The 21,048-nt window shown below is 35.5% G+C and overlaps 1 protein-coding gene across 1 annotated transcript in view; it reads left to right on the top strand.

Annotated features, from left to right (window-relative positions):
• Positions 1 to 21,048, top strand: part of BICC1 (BicC family RNA binding protein 1) — a 110,951-nt gene that overhangs the window by 83,090 nt on the left and 6,813 nt on the right. Inside the window, exons 3-17 of the mRNA XM_010714223.3 lie at positions 2,320 to 2,448; positions 2,930 to 3,088; positions 4,184 to 4,237; positions 5,198 to 5,392; positions 6,249 to 6,500; positions 9,036 to 9,167; positions 10,286 to 10,472; positions 11,468 to 11,626; positions 11,997 to 12,193; positions 12,478 to 12,619; positions 13,587 to 13,743; positions 15,113 to 15,275; positions 16,322 to 16,361; positions 17,054 to 17,208; positions 18,995 to 19,148. Coding sequence (XP_010712525.2) covers positions 2,320 to 2,448; positions 2,930 to 3,088; positions 4,184 to 4,237; positions 5,198 to 5,392; positions 6,249 to 6,500; positions 9,036 to 9,167; positions 10,286 to 10,472; positions 11,468 to 11,626; positions 11,997 to 12,193; positions 12,478 to 12,619; positions 13,587 to 13,743; positions 15,113 to 15,275; positions 16,322 to 16,361; positions 17,054 to 17,208; positions 18,995 to 19,148 — 2,275 coding nt within the window. The remainder of the gene's footprint in view (positions 1 to 2,319; positions 2,449 to 2,929; positions 3,089 to 4,183; positions 4,238 to 5,197; positions 5,393 to 6,248; positions 6,501 to 9,035; positions 9,168 to 10,285; positions 10,473 to 11,467; positions 11,627 to 11,996; positions 12,194 to 12,477; positions 12,620 to 13,586; positions 13,744 to 15,112; positions 15,276 to 16,321; positions 16,362 to 17,053; positions 17,209 to 18,994; positions 19,149 to 21,048) is intronic.

A 21,048-nucleotide genomic window follows, 5' to 3' on the forward strand; every position in this document is an offset into this window, starting at 1 on the left:
TTTTTAATGCAAGATTTTGTCTGTAAGGTCATATCTAAACAGCATTTCCTTGAAGGAGTGAGCAAGCCTCAGAGGAGGAATTCTGGTAACACAAAAAACAAGTTGCTTCATATCCATTTCCAAACACTGTGCCATTGAGAAGGAGTCAAATGAGGAGAGAGTACTTAAGACCACGTTTGAAAGATTTGTCACTGACTACATGACAGTAGATCTAGATTTGTCACTGACAACACTGGGTTCTTTTTGTTTCTTAATGTGAGGAATTGAGCTTTTTTTCCTCTAAAAGCAAAGAAAAGCAAAATGCAGTAATACAGAATTACTTCTTTCTGAAGCTGTAAGTATCAACAAGAAAGGGACCCAAATTAGATGAATGAGGGAGAAAATGCATGACCTGAAATCTATCTTCACCCCTGCATGAACAAACATGACAGAGCAGCAGTACTTGTCATTAGCACTAAGAGCTATGGGATGCTAGCTGTGATACCAGATATTTTTCGTACTTGTGACCAAATGGGTATTGAAATACTATGTTTACAATTATGTGAAAATCAACCCTGAATTGTTCTTGTTTTTGGTTTTGTGTTTTTCCTGGTTGCCTCTAACGAGCACTTGGAGCACACATCATGTGCTAGAATCTGCTTCTGGGAATTTCAGCCTGCGCCATCCACTTCAAATATCACTCACAGCTTAAACACATTAGAACCACATGGCTTATTGTCAACTTAAAACAGAAAGAAAAAAAAAAATGCCCTTAAGACTATTTTGGTTTTTCTTACTTTGTTGTGAAAAGGCTGAAGCAGCATATTTTCAGGGCCTCTCTTAGGTTCTATGCACATACCGTGTTCTAGCAGCTACAATTTTTGGTTGTTTATTTTTTTAAAGAAATATGTCTGTTTCTTAGAACTCAAAATGCCACATTTTTCTTGACTTTCATTAGACTTGGCAGTGAATCCTCTGTCCTTCAACATTTGTGTTCCCAGCTGAATGCGTTCAAACTTCCCAGTGTTAAAACACTAGGGTTTTTTTTTTTACTGCTGGAAAAAGTGTATCCAAGCATGACTTAAACATATTCACTTTTCAACTGAGTACAACAGGTTGACAATTTTAAGTTGTATTATTTGGCATTTGTGTACTAGTGAAATATTTCTGTTGCTGAGATGATGACAAAAGCAGACGTGTTGTATTACGCTATTTTTTCCAGCCACTGAAAACACATTTACCTTTGTGAACGAAGATGTTTATACCAGTTTAGCATAATGAATTAGATGAATGTAGCATTAATTAGCCAGAAGATGATGTAGGGTTTTTTGAGGAGAACAGTTCATTCCGCACCAGGACTAAAAGTGCTTTTCCTGCAAATTTATTCCTGTATTAGGGGAAGAGAAACGTGCCTAGCATCACTTGCAGGATCAAGTCTGTGTTTCTGAGACTTAAAAATTTGGGTGGTGGTGTTTGCCTCATGTTTTGAGAGTCATTTTGGATTGTGGTACGTTGTGGTACTTTATGCTTCTGGACACCAGGTGGTGCTGCTAAACCATCTAATATGTGATTTCCACACACCGGTGTGTATATGATGCTTAACTTAGGAGATACTCTGCCTGTTAGCTCAGCAGAGCAAAATAGGCTTCTTAAGGACAATGGTTTGAAAATTATATTGCAAATTAGTTTGTGTGTAGATCCACAATTTTACATCTCAAGGGGCAGATGCTTCAATTAGCTGATGATAGTTTTGAGTATCTAGTTTGAGTATCTAGTTTAACAGTGATTGAATGTACTGAACACTTGGAAGATTTGATTTATTTATTGTTTAATGGTACTATTTCAATTTGATTTGGTAAATTCAATTAGAAAGCTGCTTCTGCTGGAGGCACCTTCATTTTTATTGCCAGTTTAAGACAGTGAAGGATACTTGTAGAAATGAGATAATGAAGTGATGCTGAGGTTTGGGTGGTGTCATCAGTTCCCCCTTCGATGTGTTCTGTGTCAAAAGCTCAACTGAGGCAGGCTAAGAGTTTTCTCTTTGCCCTCAATCTTTTTTTTTTTTAAGATGTGGTTTCTTAGGTAGATAACTGTATCACAGGCATTATTTTTAATCACATCTGGCATGTGATTTGTATTTATTTTATGTAGGTTACAGTGTGTAATAAACTGATTGGGTAATCCTGAACTCCTAACTGAAAGGATTGAATAATATATTTGATTTTTAGCTGAAGGCTGATGGTACAATTGATCAATAAACGATAGAAAGTGGGTAAGAATAATCTTGGAAGCTTTGAAAATGCTTCTTTCAGACTGCTATCCTTTAACTGGTGACAAAAGTTTGATAGATATTGGTTTTATTTCTTAAAAATATTTATTTATTTTATAGATCCTCATATTAAAGTCTCTGGAAAAAAGGAAAACGTTAAAGAAGCTAAAGAGAAAATCATGTCAGTCCTGGACACAAAAGTAAGAAAAAATTTACTTTCAGGTCTTCTATCGGATTTTAATTTCATCTAGTAGCAAATTTTTCATGTAAATGTATGAAGCTTCTGCCAACTTTTGTTGTATGCCAACTTTTCATTCTCTTCCACAGCCAGCCAGAAGGAGCTCTCCAGTGATAAGCAGCATTTTTCTTTAACAACTGTGAACATTATTAGCAACCGTTAACTATTAAGAAAAGCTCTAGACAATGTTTGTGCATTTAAAAAAAAAAAATGATGTACTGGAAAAAATTTGGTATTTTGAAGGTCTAACTTCATCTCCATGTTACTTCTGCATTAGAAAATATTAATGACTGTGATCCGTACTAAAGTGTCTCATCTGAGTAGAAGATGAACTACAAAAATGCTTTGAAAAGCAGTTTTCAGTGTCATTCTTTTAGTTCCAATGCTATGAAATACTCAGATTCTGCTCTTAATGTATCTAATCATGGGTGCTTCATTTCCAGAGCAATCGGGTAACCTTGAAGATGGATGTTTCACATACAGAACATTCTCATGTGATAGGTAAAGGTGGCAATAATATTAAAAAGGTGATGGAGGAAACAGGATGCCATATCCATTTTCCAGACTCAAATAGGAATAATCAAGCAGAAAAAAGCAACCAAGTATGTATAATTCTAATTTAACTACTACATTTTAGCTAGTTTGTATTGTAGATTTCTAAAATATATTAGAATCGTAGAATGGTTTGGGTTGGAAGAGATCTTAAAGCCCATCCAGTTCCAGTTCCCCTGTCAAGGTGGAGATAACTTTCACTAGATCTGGTTGCCCAAAGCCCAGTCCAGCCTGACCTTGAATGCTCCCAAGGATGGAGCACATGGGAGATCCACAGCTTCTCTGGGCAAATATTTATATCAATATGAAACAGTTCTAAACTTACCTCCAATTACCTTTTTCTTTTTTTTTTTGGAGAGGAGTGGAATTCAAGTTCAGAGAATTAAGTATTTGTTGTTTACATTCTAGAAAGCACAGGAGTTCCTAAAAGAAAGCTTTATGAACAGAACAATTTGTGATGCTTCACGAATCTTTTTTTTTTTAAAGCTAAGATTACTTAGAGCATGCAGAAGTTAGCAAATTAGTGTGAGCATTCTGCTAAAGCAGCACTATGAAAAACAAAGCCTTTTTTTAAAACTCTTCATTGAATCATGCATAACTCGTTGTTAGTTCTGACTCATGTTGTTATGTTTTCGAAAACAAGAGTTGGTGCATAGCTAACAAACACAAACATTCTATTATAAGTTCAACTTCAGTAGAATAAGTCACTATCTGTTTTGGATGTCTCCTGTAATGCTAGCCATTAGTGAAATGCTTACCTTCTCATCTTGCATCGTGGTGTTTAGAATCTCTCTTGGGCTTCTCATCAAAACACAGCAATTTTGAAACATTCAAGAAAACATGCTGAAAGGCTTTCAGCACATAAAGTACTATTTCCATTATTTAATCCTAACAACTGTATTGATCATTTGATAAACTTCTAGTTGCTGAAGTGTAGGTAACCTAAGATGCTGTAATATTTTTAAGTAGATCTCTCTTTTTTTTTTAAGTTGGATTAAATTTTTAGCTGTGGTTTAGGCAACAGTTGGAATGTTACTGGATGTACCTCAGTGTTGATTCTTAAAGGAAGCATTGATATTTTGATAAATTTTCAAATGCCTCACTTGAAAATGTAATGCGTGTTTTCTATTTTCTTACTCTTCCAGGTGTCTATAGCAGGACAGCCAGCTGGAGTGGAGTCTGCAAGAGTTAGAATTCGGGTAATAGCCTATTTCAGTGTAATGCTCCCCTGAAAACACCTTGAAGGAAAATATTGCTGTGTAGATGTAAGATCCTTACAGTTGTTTGGCCCTGTCCTCTGACAGCAGAAATATAGAATGAACAAGTGTATCCATGAGTAATATATGAGTAATATGAGGGTATCATATAGATTTTAGTAGAATGTGAATCAGTTTTTAAATAGCTCAAGGAAAACACTGAACACAGTCTACAGTATAAGCAAGAAGTAAAGTATCCCATACTGTGCTTAAAATTGCGTTTTCATTTATGCTCCCCAGTTGACCTATAGAAACTCAGGCATCCTGTGTGAATATGATTTAAAAGGCAGCCGTTGTTGTTATTATGTGTATGGAAATGATAAAATTATAGTGGAATTTGGTTCCATTCTCCGCTCACAGCACTTCCTGTCTTCCCTTTCTGGTTTTGATTTGTGTGCATCATAGCATAGGTAACAAATCTAATGAAGTGTAATATGTTTTTTTCCCCAACAATAATTGTAGTCAGGTGTGTTATTTATAAAAATGTGGTCTTCGAAGACATGAAGCCAATGTTATGTAGCTTTGTACCTGATTTAAGAGCTCTTATCTGTGGCAGAACAAAAGCTTCTCTATGAATGTTTACAAATAATGACTTCTGTTAGCAGCGTGGATAAATATAGGTAATTAAACTATGGCTTTACGATTGCCACATAATTGCAAAAGTTCCTGTTGTTTTTGAACAAACAAAAATTGCTGTCTAAAACAAACAAAAAACCAACAACATAAAACATGTTTCCTTGGAAAAGCAATGCCTTTTTAACTCAAGATAATATCTTCCTAAATGAACAAATTAATATATTAGTTTAATTATAACTGATCAATATGTTCCAATTCATTAATAAAGTTATGGTAATGTTATTGAGCATGACTTAGTTTTTCAGTATTTTCTGTTTAATGTTCTAGGAGCTGCTTCCATTGGTACTCATGTTTGAATTGCCTATTGCTGGAATTCTGCAACCAATCCCTGATCCTAATTCTCACACCATTCAGCATATATCTCAGACATACAACATTTCAGTTTCCTTTAAACAACGCTCTCGAATGTATGGTGCTACAGTCATTGTCAGAGGGTCACAAAATAATACTAGTGCTGTGAAGGTAATGTCATCTTGAGGAGGTTTCTGCATATTGTACATATATTTGTAAGCTAGGTATCTAAGTATTATGTTAACATTATATCCTTCCCCATCCATACATGTGATGGCAAAATCACTTCTAAAATCTTAGTATTAATTCTCAAAAAACTTGAAGTGGTGTAGATAAAGTGTAAAAATGTGGTAGTTCTAAGTTTAAAAGCTTGGCACAACATCAAGTTATATATTTTGTTGTTGCTGTATACCTCTTTAGGTTTGCGACAATTCTGGAATGTGTCCTAATCCTACACTCATCTTAAATAAAAGCAATAGTAGAAAGTCTTTCATGCTTCAATTTTCTCAATGTGCAGTCAAATATTTAACTTTGAAATGTGCCTTAATGGTTCATCAGAGTTGTCTTGCTAAGTTGGTTGTGAAATGTGGATGTAACAGAAGTTAGGCTCACTACCATGAGCCGATTTACTGTAATAAAGAAACTTTTACTAATGACTGGCAGTGTGACAGATAAATATTGTCTCGTATGGGTGTATCTCAAGCCTATGAGAATAACTGAGGCCAAAACTGAAAGATAAATTTTGCAAGTGTACCTACCCAATAAAGTCTCAATTGACTTTCTTATTCCTGTGTATGTGGCCCAGGAGTTTTGCTGAGATCAGACAGTTTGATGTCTTAATATTTGTCTTTAGTGATGACAATTAAACTCTCCTTTTTGTCTTAAGATGGAAATAGTGAAGTTTCTTACAAAACAGTTGAGTTTTTAATCAAAACAGAAATTTTTCTTGAATGCCAAGTGCAGTCTGGTGCAACTTTTGTTTTCCTACAAGGACTGTATCATCAGCTTCTTGTGTTTGCCCCTGCAGGAAGGAACAGCCATGCTTCTAGAACACCTAGCTGGGAGCTTGGCTTCAGCAATCCCTGTGAGCACGCAATTGGACATTGCAGCACAGCATCATCTCTTTATGATGGGTCGAAATGGCAGTAACATCAAACATATCATGCAGAGGACTGGTGCTCAGATTCATTTCCCTGACCCTAGTAACCCACAGAAGAAATCCACTGTCTACCTCCAGGGCACAATTGAGTCTGTCTGTCTTGCCAGACAATATCTCATGGTAAATACTTTCAGTTAAACTTGCTTGTAAAAATGCTAAATAATGGAAAATGTACCCTTTCCACATTGGCCTAGTGTATGTCAATTTTAGAGAAGTGTTATTACATTGCAAAATGCTCAATCAGCTGAGTGTTCTAATTTCATCAGTGTTTTGTGTGTGTTTGTAGTTACTCAAAGTACTTGTGATCTGTGGTAGCATGATTTGAAAAAAGGCTGTGGCAGTATTAATGCAGCATAAGCAATTTGTATTTATGGTAACAGTATGCTCCTGAGTGGAAGGAGACTGGGAGGGAGGAGTTATTGCTATGTGCTGACATCTTCTGCTTGTCTTATTTAGTCAGTTGAAAGGCTGAGGGAAGAAGCAGCTAATCAGATAAAATCTTAACCCCAATTCCTAACTTAGTAAATCTGTGTTTTTCAGCCTCAGATATAAACATTTGAATTTGTCAATTGTACTTAGAACTAAACAGCTGCAGTCGTTCTGAGCTTCACTTAAAGTACTATTTTCTTGATTGGTTCTTCTCTGACATAGTCCAGTGTTTTGTGTTTTAGAGCAATTTTCTGTGAGGTAGAACTGCGTGCTGACCTTCTTCCCATGGTCTATTTGTTCCTGGCTCCTTCCAGCTGCTCTGGTTCAGCTAGAATAATAGTTGATGCTATTTCACAGTCAGGCTGTAGAAGTGCCCTATAGAATGGGGGATGTGATATAAAAATAAAGGTCAAGTAATTCTGTTTTAATTTTTAGGGATCTTGTAACTAGAAGAATCTAGACACTGATACCAAGGAAAGAAACACCATAAATGTTTGCAGAGTTGACAGTATGCCTTTAATGTGTGCCTTAGTTTATGACATATGTAGTGTAGCAGTGCTACTTCAGAAGTTGATTAATAGTATGTCTGAATGGAAACTTTAATATTAGCTAGAAACTAATATCATTGATAAGGCCATTTAATGTATAAAGTGTGAGTGTACATCTCACACATCTCTGGTGATGTGCTATTCTCAGTTTCTAATCATCAACATGTTGCTTGCAGAGAAATATTCATCATGTTGATTAAGGCAATGATCATAGCAGTGATGAAGGCCAACTGTAGGCGGAAGAAAGAAGATGTAGTGACTTAACTAGTAGACTGAGAGGGGTTTGGGTCTTGATAAAGTGTTCTGTCTTTCATCTCTAATCCCTTGCTTTTATGTGTGTTTTTATAATCACTAAAAAAGTAGACTTTCTTTATTGGTTATGCATATAATGTTTTGGACTGTATTGTATTTAATTATGGATGATATTGACAAATCCTGTGCTCTAAGCACAGGAGGAAAACTTCAGTGCAAAAGTCCAGCCATTTACATTTATAAAACCTGACGTTCCAATTCCCAAGTTTCCATTTTCCCTCTTTGTCTTGTTAACCTTTCAGTTGCATTTTTGTTCAGCAGGCATTTGATTAAACCTCATGGTATTACTTTCTGTAGCTTTTTAATGGGAACATGGATTATTGGCTTCAGTGTGTTTTCTTTAGATTAACTTTGTGATCGTTCTTTTTAGCCAAGTTTACTTAGTGAAGTTATATCAGTCTTTCTAAAGTCAAAATAATCAAGAGAATTGGCTTTAATTTAAATTTATGTTAGGAAAGTATTTTGTAGTTAGAAGTGGTACTGTGAGAAGACGTACATAAAAATTAAATACTGAGCTGGAGATGTGAAGAATATACCAATTTGTAACTTTTGTTCCAAAGCAAGAGGAGGAAACTAAGGAAATGGTCATATTTAGTCAAATGTCTGTTTTCTTACTCAACTTTTTCCTGGTACATGTGATATTATATTTACTTTATTGTGAATCCAAATTTACACTAAGTAGACTTGTCTTCTACTGACTTGGTTATTTATGAGCGATCTAACAACCCCTAGATACCTTGAGAAGGCTGCGGTGGGTTTATCTGTTTGTTTTTGGTTGTTTTTTTTTTAGGGTTGGTTGCTTTTGAGTATTTTTTTCAGTTATCTATAATTCGAAGCTTAATATTTGAAAGGTTTCAGTGATGCCACTTACATTAGTGGAAAATCGTGATTAGCTACGGAGTATAGGAAAAAGAAAGTAGAAGTTGAGCATTAGATCACGGCGACTTGTGGAGACAATTTTTTAGAATTGTTTTCCCTTATTCTAAGCTGAATCTAATGTAGACTGCTTCTGACAGTATCTTTTTCTGATTTGATATGTAATAATCATTTCTGAATTTGCATCCTCTAGATAGTCTTAATTTAGCTAGGGAGGTAACAGGGGGTATATATGCACTGACTGATGTCAAACTAGTCAACAAATCATTTCATCTCTACACCACCAAAGTTTTTATTCAGAATCCAAGAGTAAAAAGCTGCAGTTACTTTCTCATTGGCAATAAAGTGGCTTTACTTAAAACTGCATCCTTATTTTTTCTGGGCTTACTACATCCTTGTGCTTACGCGTGCAGTCAATATGTATTTCAGTTCACTGCTAACATTAGTGTGAGGAAAGCATATGTTTAAATTCTTGCATCTATCTTTTCAGGGTTGCCTTCCTCTTGTGCTCATGTTTGATATGAAGGAAGAAATTGAAGTAGAACCACAATTTATAACGCAGCTAATGGAGCAGTTAGATGTCTTCATAAGCATTAAGCCAAAGCCAAAGCAACCAAGCAAGGTTGGTAAAAAGCTCATGTATTCATTATAGGCATTTATACCAGCTTTTCAGAGCTGGTGAGTTGACATGTGTGCCCTTCCTTCCTGACTTAATAGATCATAAACTTGTAAAATATGTATGTATTTTCTGCTTGAAATATCAATTTAAATGTAATAATTCTCCTTTACGGTGATTTGGCTTATTCATTAAATATTTGGTGATATAGTGATTAGACTTTATATAGAAATAGTGAGGGGGAAAAAATAGGAGGGAAACATTAGATCTGATTAGACCCATTCTTGGTTTTAAAGAAAATCCTTGAATCATATATTTCCCACATAATTGCAGAGTTCTTTAGCAATCAGAATTAAGAATAAAAAAACCTGCTGTGAGGAAGTTTAACTGTCTGCAGAGAAGTTGGAGGGGAAAAAAGCAACACAGAATAGAATTACAAAGTATTTCTGAGAATTAATATTTGTTGTTAAAATACTCAGGTAAATGTGAGAAGGAAGTACTCAGTTATCTATACCATTGTCCATATTGTCGTAACAAACAGAATTATCAAAGCAGTGTTGGTTACTGTTAGCTGTTCAGCATCTCTGTGTAGGGATATGTACAGTCCATACAAAGAAACAGTGTGAGGAGAATGTACAGGGAACAAATAGGTTATTTCCTTAATTTTTCAGGTGTTACCTATGGCTTTTTTCAGACAGCTAGGAATTTGGTTGCTTTTGTAGAAAGTTTTGTCTACTTTGACATATAGAACCCTGGTAAAAGAGTGTAAGACTTCAATTATTGAATCGCTTTTATAGATCTTGGGGCACTTCAGATTTGGTATGCCCAATACCACTAAGGTTCAGTAATAACCTGTTTTTATAGTAAGCAATGATAACCAGTGATAGAAAATACTTTCATCATTTCTGCTTTGTAAAATGCATACGAAATTCCTAACCTAACCATTAAGCCACTGAATTTAAGTACTTGCTAATGGATGTTTTCCCACATTATCTTACACTGCTATGTTACTGTTAGGGGAGATTTAAGAGTTGTGCGTGTTGCAGACGCGTTATACAGCTGTTCGTTACTGGTTTTCCTCTTCTTTCCTTTTGTTTTGCTCCTGTGTCTGTCTTTAACTCCAGTCTGTGATTGTAAAAAGTGTTGAACGAAATGCCTTAAATATGTATGAGGCACGGAAATGTCTTCTGGGACTTGAAAGCAGTGGAGTCACCATAGCATCAAATGCCTCTACTGTCTCATGTCCCGTTGGTCTGTCTTGTCCTGGTTTGGATATCTTGTCTTCAGCAGGATTAGGACTCACTGGACTTGGTATGTATTTTACTTTATTAATGTATCTTAATTCAGTTAAGTGAAGCATAGGCTATTACTTTAGACCTTCCTCACCAGTATGAAGTGTAGGACAGAAATATTCACGATTCTTATCTGATAGAATTTCATAGAAGGAATGGGTAGTCCAGACTGAAATTATCTTTTCTTTTTCAAGCTCTGCAAAGGCCAATTATCAAACAAGTACAGAACTGAACTACTCAACAAGAATCTAGTGACAAATTTAATGTCACTGGTCCCCAAAATTCAGCATTACCATGTAACTACCCTGCAGTCTGCCATCTAGGAGGGCTGTGTAATTCTGTCAATGCTTTTGTCAAGATCACACAGATGAAAGTTAATGTTCCATTTGACTGTAATTTTTAACATGGCTCCTGCTGTAGTTTTCTTTTCATGCCTGCACCTTGGGATTGGCTTTTATTTCATCTCAATATATTTCTGATCTGACTTCATATATTGAGAGCTAGTTTGAGGAAATGCGTTTGGAGGATGATTACTATCAGTATTGAAATTGCAAAAAGGAACTAAATAGTTCTTACTGTGGAAGTAGTGGTTTAGTTCATGAGGTTTTCAGAAAAAAAGCTGTTGTTTGAAATGAAAGCAAGGTTATAAAATACAGTTGCTTTCTTATTCTGTAAGCGATGCTTCTGTAAAACAAACTGAAGCAGTGAGGTAATACAAACGATGGCAAGCATGAAACATGAAAAACAGCTATTTCAGACTTAAGTTACAATACTTCATCCAGAAGATGGACATGAAGAGTGCTGCAGTTCTCATGTTTCCCAGTTAAAGAATCCTGGTCCTTAAATGTGCTGTTTGCACCATATTAACATGAAGCTTAATGTTAAGATCTGCCTATAAAATATATGCTGGTGTTACTTGGGTTATTTGTTTTGTTTTTTATTGCTGCTTAAAACTCGCAAGAGTATCTTCTATCAAGTCCTAGCTAAATATTCACACGTGTAATTTTTTGGCAGGCCTTTTAGGTCCAACAGCACTCTCCGTCAACACCTCAACTACTCCAAATTCTCTGTTGAATGCTCTCAATAGCTCAGTGAGTCCCCTGCAGAGTCCAAGTTCAGGCACACCTAGCCCTGCTTTGTGGACAACGTCTCTTGCTAACACTAATGCCACAGGTTGGTGGAAGTTAAATGTAGATCGGATGATTTTGTTGATTCTTCAACAGTAAGGTGTAAGAATAACAACAGAGTCCAGAATCATTCATTTTAGAGCCTTAATTCCCAAGTTTTACGTTCACACAGATGAATAAATGTCATAATTTGAAGTTATATGTATATGAAATTATATAACACGCTGTCACATACAATGTTTTCATTTGGCTAACATAATAAACTTTGTTAATCCAGAAGTAATGATTAAAGCATTATATTTTTGGCATGTGATTCTAAAGGAAACTTTCAAACCTATGTAATGATAGATACTTATTTGAATCACTGAGTTAAGTGAGAAACGTAACTAGAGGATTACCAAAATGTCTTTTCACAGGTTTCTCTGCTATTCCACACCTAATGATACCATCAACTGCTCAAGCAACTTTAACTAGTATTTTGCTGTCTGGAGTACCTAATTATAGTCAGAACACTCCATCTCCACCACCGGGCCTAACTCCTGTTGAAGTCCATGTCAATGGCATGCAGTCAGAGAATAAGAAAGTGTCAGCTTCTTTAAATGGTCACGTGAAGGTAAGAGACATGATCTCTGGAGAATCAGATCTGTTTGTAATGAACCTTGTCTAAGGAAGTCTGAAGGGATAAAGAAGTGACATTAGTAGATTCTGAAGACTACTAAGTTTTCAAATTGAACAGTAGCGTTTTCAAAATGTTGTGTTATGCCCCTTCTTGAAAAATGGGGCATTCAAACATATTATTTTCCTATGTCAGAGATGAATCTTTTGTTTCTTGTACAGACGGGCAAAATTTACAATATTTTAAGTGTAGCAATCACTTAAATTTGACAATTATTTTAGACCACAAATATCAAGTATGCTGCGCTGTCTGCCACTTCACTGGGAGAAAACGTGTTGAGCGCAAACCACAGTGATTCAGCAAGACAAACAAGCACTCATGGTGCCTCAGAACAAGTAGCTGCCAAGTCAAATGGTACAGAAGGTAAGATTTTGGCACTTTATTCTTTCGTAGTGTTTGTGTAGCCCACGTGTGTTCATGAAACAAATGTACAACATCTACAGGCTGTGATACAAATGTATAGTGCTTGTACAATTTTAGGGTTTTGTTTATAGATGCTTAATTTCATTGCTGAAGATTTATCTGCTGGCTTAAGCAATGTTTTATTTTTGCTTTTCAGTGGAAGGAAAGATTTAATGCCTTTGACAGATTTATTCTTGCACAAAATTATGTGTACATCAAACTTAAATGACACTGGCAAGCAGAATTTATTTGCACATTTTATAATAACATTTCAGTTGATTACTTCACCTCCTAAAGTGCAGCATAAAGAGCTTTCCTTACTTCTTGGAGGGAGGCAAGATCAATTCCATTTCAAACTTGTGTAGATTTCTGTAAAGGCCCTGCTCCTCTTGTGAATACTGTTCAGTAAAGGAGATGCTCTTAATGCTTGTGGTCGTCTGAAAGGCTGTCTGAATGAAAGATGCATCGACCAATCAAACACAAAAATATTTGCAAAACCCTAAAGATATTTGAATATTAAGTGAGGTGCTTTCATTCCAGCAAAGATTCTCTTACCACCTGACAGGATTTAATAGAACAGGATAACAAATCAAATTCATTTGAAATAACTAGTCACTTCCAATCATCTTTAAAATTGGTTAATGTTACTTGGCTTTTACTTAAATAAATAAATAAAAATAATTACAAGTCATAACAGGTACTCTTTTGACACTGATACATGGGTTTGTTGGCTTTTTCTGGTGCATCTGAACTTAAATTTCTGACTTAATTCAAAGCAAGATGTTATTCTAAAGACTGAGCTTAGTTATGTAAGAAGGAAAGCAGGTTGTGCTTTGTATTCTAGTATGCTTACTAAGGTAATAATCACTACAAGATTTAAGTGTTTTTTTGTTTTGTTTTTTTTAAGTTTTCTTTATTGATCTTGCAGGTTGCAATGATGCTTTTGTAGAAGTGGGCATGCCAAGAAGTCCGTCCCATTCAGCAAATACCAGTGATCTGAAGCAGATGATAAGCTCTTCCAAACAGGCCTGTGCAAAGAGGCAGACAGTTGAATTACTGCAAGGCACCAAAAACTCTCACTTACAGTAAGCTAAAAGTGCAAATGCAGATAAATGGAGCTTTCACCACGCGAAAATACTTAGTATGTGTGTTTGTAGATAGAATGGATGTTTTAGTTGTCAATGAGGTGATTTAAATTGAGTTTGGTTTTGGTTAGGTACCCTTCAGTTTGCCTTTTGATTGCAAATTTTGAATGATTTTTGTACGTCCTAGGAATTTTCTTCTTTAGTTTGTACCCATGACAGAGGAGAGGAAAAATGAGAAAGATAAATGCTTTTTCTATTCCACAAGAAAGGGCACTTTTTACAGAGAAATTTTCATTAGATATTTCTAAAGGATGCTCTTTTGTACTTTGCCTTCTTATTGATTATTTTGACATCATTTCCCAACTGCAAGGGTTTTTGCTTTTGTGTGTATCTGAGGCTGTTTCCTTGGTAGAAAAACTACATTCAGGGCATAACAGCATGTTCTCAAACACTGTTCTCAGTGACTTCGTTTGTTTTTTTTAATGACCTAGCAGTGGGAAGGGCCCTTTTGAGTCATGTGTCTTGGCAATACAGGTTTTGTTCTTAATGAGATGTTTTTAAGTAATGTTAAGTAGCTTTTGGGAACTGCTTATCATGACTCTTTAGAGTTGTTTTTTCCTTACCTCATTTATTTACACTGTTAAAGCTATAATATTTCAAATATTTCATGAGTTCTGTTCTCACAGTTGAGAAATCCAAGGATTTTTAACTCAGTTGCTTGTATGTTTTTTTTCTTTATGTTGTGGCTCTTGCACTCAAAATTTCTTCGGAGTTTCTTTCTGGGCTAATCATTTAAAATGTGGTTACATATCTGTTTTGAAGTAAGGAAGGAGGAGTGTGCACTTATAGAGCAGGCACAGAGTAGAGCTGATTTTTAAGTATTCTTCCTTATTTAGAAAGAAAGGATTTAAGTAGGAGGTACATTGGCACATAGGATTGCAATGATTGATGCAGGGCTTATGTTAACTTTATCAATTTTCATCACTTGTCTCTCTATCCTACTACTATCAGTCTGTTAGATGTGTTGAGCTGCTAGCTTGAGCTAGGCTAAATAGCATGAGGTCCTACTACGTAGGGATTGCATGTGATGATTCCTGACTCCAGAAAGCTCAAATTTAACTTCATAACCTCATACTTGTTAGCATACGAAGCAGCAATTTGTTTTGTTTCACTGACGGAGAAAAAGGTACATATGGTAAAGGAAAGCTGAGACTTGGAGGTATTGTAAAGGATGATGAAATGTTTGCACATTGGCTCTTGTTGAAAATGCCATACTTCTCAAGGTAAAACAACTCAGTTATGAAAATCGCACCGAATATTTACTGTTAAGGTGAGAAGGCTGGATTTAATGCTGACTTTGCTTCCTCAGTACCACCGACAGGTTGCTCTCAGATGCAGAGTTAAGTGCTTCTGAAAGTCCTGTGGCTGACAAAAAGGCTCCTGGAAGTGAGCGGGCCGCAGAGCGAGCAGCAGCTGCCCAGCAGAACTCCGAAAGAGCACGTCTAGCTCAGCCATCATATGTAAATATGCAGGTATGCTTCCCCCCAATAGGCCCAAATCTGGTGCAAAATTTGGTAATTGCAAAATGTATGCACCACACAATGCAAAGGGGGTTTTTGGCTAGCGCACTGCCATCACTGTTTCATTAGAAGTATTTCCCAGAGAAACTATTCATTCTTTCATGGTACAGGGATGTGGTTGTACGTGGGTTGACTGGTTGGCTTTTAGATAGTGAAATAATGCTGAGGTACCTGGTCTTGTGATATTACATGAAATATGGTCACTTCTCACAGGAATATGAGTGTGGTTTATAGGGGGCTTCTTTGACTCTATTGCTTCCCTTGCAATCTTTTTATTTCCCTTACTTCCAAATGATTTCCAATGAGGTGGTACAGTACAGAAGGGTGAAAATAAGGTCATTTTTGTGCTGAAACTGCTATATGATTACTAGTTAATTTCCACATAGTACAGTAAGACCTCTTCGAATAAGTAATTAAACATCATCGTACGTCTCAAAGACTTAATTTAGTAAAAACATAAATCTTGCTTTCTTTGGAATATGAAGAAATAGGAAGAAGAAAGGTTCAGTCTTCAACTCTAAGTTAAGGAAGACAAAGAGGGAGTTAAAACAATGCTTCTGTGAATAAATAAAATAACTTCAGCACAAAATAAATTGCATGGCTATATGAATCTACATTTAAACACTTGTGTGCAAAGTCTTATTACTTTACAATAATGGAGATGAAAAAATATTTTACAAGATCTCATAAGCAATGTCAACACAGCTTTTTTTCTGTAACTTCAGGCTCATTTACAGGGACATTTACTGAAGTAATCACCCTAGTTCTGTCTTAGGAATATATGTTAAACACTACTTTTACAGAAAGAAATCTGCCTATCTAAATAGTGCTGCAGCCTCATATAAATAGAGATAATTAAAATTTACCTACATTTGTATGAATGCATTTACATACAGGGGAAACTTTCAGTTATTGGTAATCTGTGAAATAATTAAAAAAAAGTTTTTAGAAGATCTATTTTAGAATTGTGAACTATCTTCTGCATGTTTAATTTTCAGGCATTTGACTATGAACAGAAGAAGTTACTAGCAACCAAAGGTATGTGAATAAACAGTGACTTCTGGGACATTTGAGTTCATCGCTGAAATAATTTTCTGGAGGTTCAGTTATGTAACTCCATTTGTAATCAGATTTGAAGCTGAAAGTGAAACATATTTATTTTCCATGTTCCAAATATTTTTTTAACACTGACATAATCATGGTGTTAAAGAAGTTGCACATGGGATACTGTGTGAGTACATCCATATACAATTCGACCATGTTTTTTTTTATTTGTTTTCAAAAGCCTCTCAGCTTTAATTGCTGTAATTGACATCATTTAAATGAAATTTAAGCATTAGGATGTTTGTCATATTTGTTAAGTTGATCATTATTTCAGGAATAGATGAAGCTACAGAATTCATAAGGGACATAAAAGTATATGAATCTTTTAACCTTGTTTAAAGATAAACTGAATATACTGGCACCGGCAGAGAAACAGAAACCCTCTTTTTTGATACTTTAAATATATATATATAATTTTTTTTACTTTCTTGCAACCCAATGGGGTTTACTTCTAACAGAATAAATTGCCTTCAGGATGGGTAGAATTCAATCTGTTGCAAATGGAAGTGTTAAAATGACTGTTTAGTATGTTAAAGTTAGCATACTTAGCATACGTGACTTCAGTATTATTATCTCGTCACCTTTATTAAGGTTGAGATTTACTGATTTGTCTCTGCATTTTTCAGCTATGTTAAAGAAGCCGGTTGTAACAGAAGTGAGAACTCCAACAAATACCTGGAGCGGGTTGGGCTTCTCTAAATCTATGCCTGCAGAAACAATCAAAGAACTAAGAAGAGCTAATCATGTATCATATAAGCCATCTATGACAACTACCTATGAGGTATATAAAAACCACAGTGTAATGGAAATGTATTTCTAGTGAATGATGGTGATAGATGTAACTTTTTTTTTGAAGTTACAGACTTTCCCAAAATTAACAATTTTTAGCTTTTACATGCACTTGCTGTGCCCATTTCCCTGCTTCATTTTTCTTTATTTTTATCTCACCTTTATAAAATGCAAGCAATATGTTTCTTCCAGTCTGGAACTTCGGACAACTTTTCTGTAGGATGTATCTATCTTTTAACTCAAATGAGATATTTGATGATAGGATGAAGGGTACTGTGCTGTTCCCCACTTGATATGAACTTTGTGTGGCTTTCAGCTATATGTAATAGATTTGGAGGTTTGTATTGAGTTTGGAGCAGTAACTTTGTGAGAGAGAAAAGCAAATGAACTCTAACTTTATTTAAAGTTGTTTTTATACTAATGGAGATGAGCTGGGGGGTTTCCCCCCAGCTATGATGCTCTACTAAAGCTCTCTAAGCAAAGATGTTCTAAGAAAATTCTGTGTTTTAGTTACTTGGAGTCTGCCTGTGTACAAACCATAGACTTAGCTCCTTCCAGTGAAACATTAGGATTCCTGTCATCCTTGTTTGTTATGAGCTATTGTGGAAACATGGGGAAAAAATAAATATCTTGGATTCTTTGCTTCTTGCTTCCACTTAGCAGTCTTCAATGTCATTAGTATCAGAGGCTGTACTGCCACCCTTCCTCCCCTACACGTGTTTTTGATGTGAACTGTGTGGGATACACTGAGGGCCCAGTCTTTGAACAGATGTGGTGTTGGTATTACAGTCTACTGTCTGGAAAGTTAATTTGTGAAAATAAGCTCACTGAACATTTAAACTTCACTGTGATATATTAATGAATGTTCAGTTTTCCAGAAAAACTGACTGACATCATTTTTGCTTTAAAACTTTTAACCATAACGATGATCAAACACATTGCAGAGGCTTGATCTCTTCTTGTTTGTTTGGAAGACTTGGAGTAAATCCATTTTGTTCTTCAATTGTCAAGTTTTACTAGCCTTAGTTCACATCTTCCTGATTTTGCCAATGACAAAGAGCTTTTGCTTTTTTCACCAGTGGTGTTGATTTTTTTTCCCTGAGCAGTACAAAAGTTGCTTAACTCTCAAGTTGTGCTTTTCAGTTAGAATTTGATGCAAATATATGGAGTTAAGTTGTTCACTTAATTCTGTATTCAATTCATGCAAGTGTGGTATCACCCCAATTTTGGGGATAAGTCCATCCTAATTCCATAATTAACTGCAGCTTTTCAGGGAATGTAGCCAATTGGAAGCACTGACTAGCAGTATTGATGAGAGTTGATAGCGGTCTTTACAGAAATATGAGAAGCTATTTATAAAAAAAATTCTCAAACTGTTGCAGAATTGTTGCTATAAACATAGTTGTCAAGTAGTGTATAATGGATCCACTTCTCTCCAACTAATGGCCTGTTTGCCGTGAAGGGATGCAGTAAACAGACTGTTTTGTCTACAACTTGCGTGGGAATGTGGTACCACGGAACCTTTGGAAACAAACCTAAAAATACTGAGAAATTGATTTTGAAGTGTGGTCTCTAAACTTCTGTTTAAAACATATGTGGTTTAAGGATTTCAAACACCTGCTGTTTTTGCGTCTGGTTTACAATTATTTTCCAATTGATCAACTGCCAAGAAGATGCTTAAAAGTATTAAAGCTTTTTTTTAACTGAACTGCTTCAAAGAAAACATTTGAATCACAAATTTGTGTTTTCTGCCCAAATTTTCTTTCTGTGACTTGCAGGGTTCATCGATGTCTCTCTCACGATCCAACAGTCGGGAGCACCTGGGAACTGGCAGTGAATCTGATAACTGGAGAGATCGTAATGGCCTTGGACCCACAGCTCATGAATTTGTCTCCTCAATTGCCAGCCCCAAGAGGAAACAAAATAAATCAGGTTAATAATGTTTTAAGATCTGATCATTATTATTTTAAAACCCAACTGATACCAGTAAATATTTATTCTAATATTTGTATTTCCTGACTGCATCACTAGGGATTCAAATTACTGTTGCTTGTAAAATGAATTAATAAACTTAAGGTTTTTTTTCTGTTGTTGTTCTACAAATTGGAAAGTGAAAGCATATGTAAGATTGTGTAACATAATATACAAGTAATGGTCCAAAAGGGAAACCTTTGAGGAAATTTTTTAAATTCAAGACATACTTGCTAAAAGTTCTTTGCTGTCTTAGAAGGCTTTTTCAAGGTGTACAGCCTTAATAAGAGCTTATTTCTAGACTAACATCGTTCTGCTGTTATCAGTGCAGCAACAGCCAGGCTTTTACTAGGCTATCTGCTAGCTGGTGTAGCAACTAGAAGCTGTGCTGATGGTGAATTTTAAAGCATTCTCTTTATGGTGATAAAAATAAATAATGTTAAATTATGTGTTTGGCTAGGCCTAACACAGGGCTTTAAACTCCCGTGTGTTTGGTTGCAGGCTGTAAGGGTTTTCATTCCTTCTTTTTAAAAAAAAAGAAGTTTAAAACTTACAGACCACTATTTTACTTCATCCACATTGTTTGAAACTTCATTTCATTTTTCAGTAGCTTAATATGTGCCTTTCTGAAAGACAGCAAAAAGAGGGAATAGAGAATTTGGAACCATACTGTCTGACGGCATTATGGCTGTTTTTACTTTTCTCTGTTCTTCTTACAAAGGTGAATAAAACCTAAATCCCAGACTAATTGCAAAGTACACAGATAAGAATAATAAAGTTGCACATCATAAGATTGGGTAGTTTCAATTTGAGTAAATATTCATGGTTGGTACACTTGGTTTATGGATATATATTTCTAATAAGAATATTAGTTCAACAACGAATGGCTACATGCAGTATTTTAAATATTCGTAGTATAGAAGAGATGAAAAATGTCTTTAAAATCATGCCAGTACTTACATGTAAATTAAATAAAATGGAAGTTTTAAAATGGAAGCTTAATCAAATAAGAATTGAAAATGCATTTACATATACATTAAAAGAAAATTAGTAATTTGAATGTAATGGCAGTGTGGGAATCCTCAGACTGCTATCACTGTAGCTTTTTCCAGGGAAGGGAAGGAGGTGGAAGAAACAGCTATGAATTGGCTGGACTAACATTTGTGCTTACCTTAATGTGAGACTGTGCGGGAGAGCTACAATGCAAGATTTTAGGGTCACATAGTGCTGTTGAACTTCTGCTTTGTTTTTATGGTAATTCATCATGATTCCTCACTAACAAGTATCTCATAATTTTGTTTCTTTTACTATGCTGTCTTGCATAATCTGCCCCAAGCGTAGGATCATTAATTTCTCTTTGGATGTTTTTAGTATTTTCCTCTGATGCAGAAGAGATGAAGGCACCACCTTTTAAAGTCTAAAATGCCAACTGTAATTGCTTCATTTGTCAAACCCAATGTTCATAATTTCAGCAGTGAACATTGAATAGTTCGCTATCTTATAAAATTCTCTTTCAAAACAGAGCCAAGGTTGGTGGAGGCACTTGGGATCAAGTTAACAGTCTGGAGAATTTCTAAATAGTTTATTCCCAGAAAATAAGAACCCTACCATAGAGGATGTGAAAAGTGGTGTTTTTACAGCCTCCTGTTGGCAGTCAGTAGTGGAGACTATAGCAGAAGGCTCTGAAACAATCTGAATTTTACTCACCTGGAAAAGTATTCTTTTAGTCTATACTCCAATGTCTGTAACAAAGTGGCCCCATTTACAGAGTTTTGATGCAGTCCTGGGCAGCTACCTTTGTTCTTGTTGTTATGCAACAGGAGGAAAAATCATTATTAACTGTCTGGTCATTTAGTATTGC

This window comes from Meleagris gallopavo, chromosome 8, assembly GCF_000146605.3.
Source record: "Meleagris gallopavo isolate NT-WF06-2002-E0010 breed Aviagen turkey brand Nicholas breeding stock chromosome 8, Turkey_5.1, whole genome shotgun sequence".
NCBI lineage: Eukaryota > Metazoa > Chordata > Aves > Galliformes > Phasianidae > Meleagris > Meleagris gallopavo.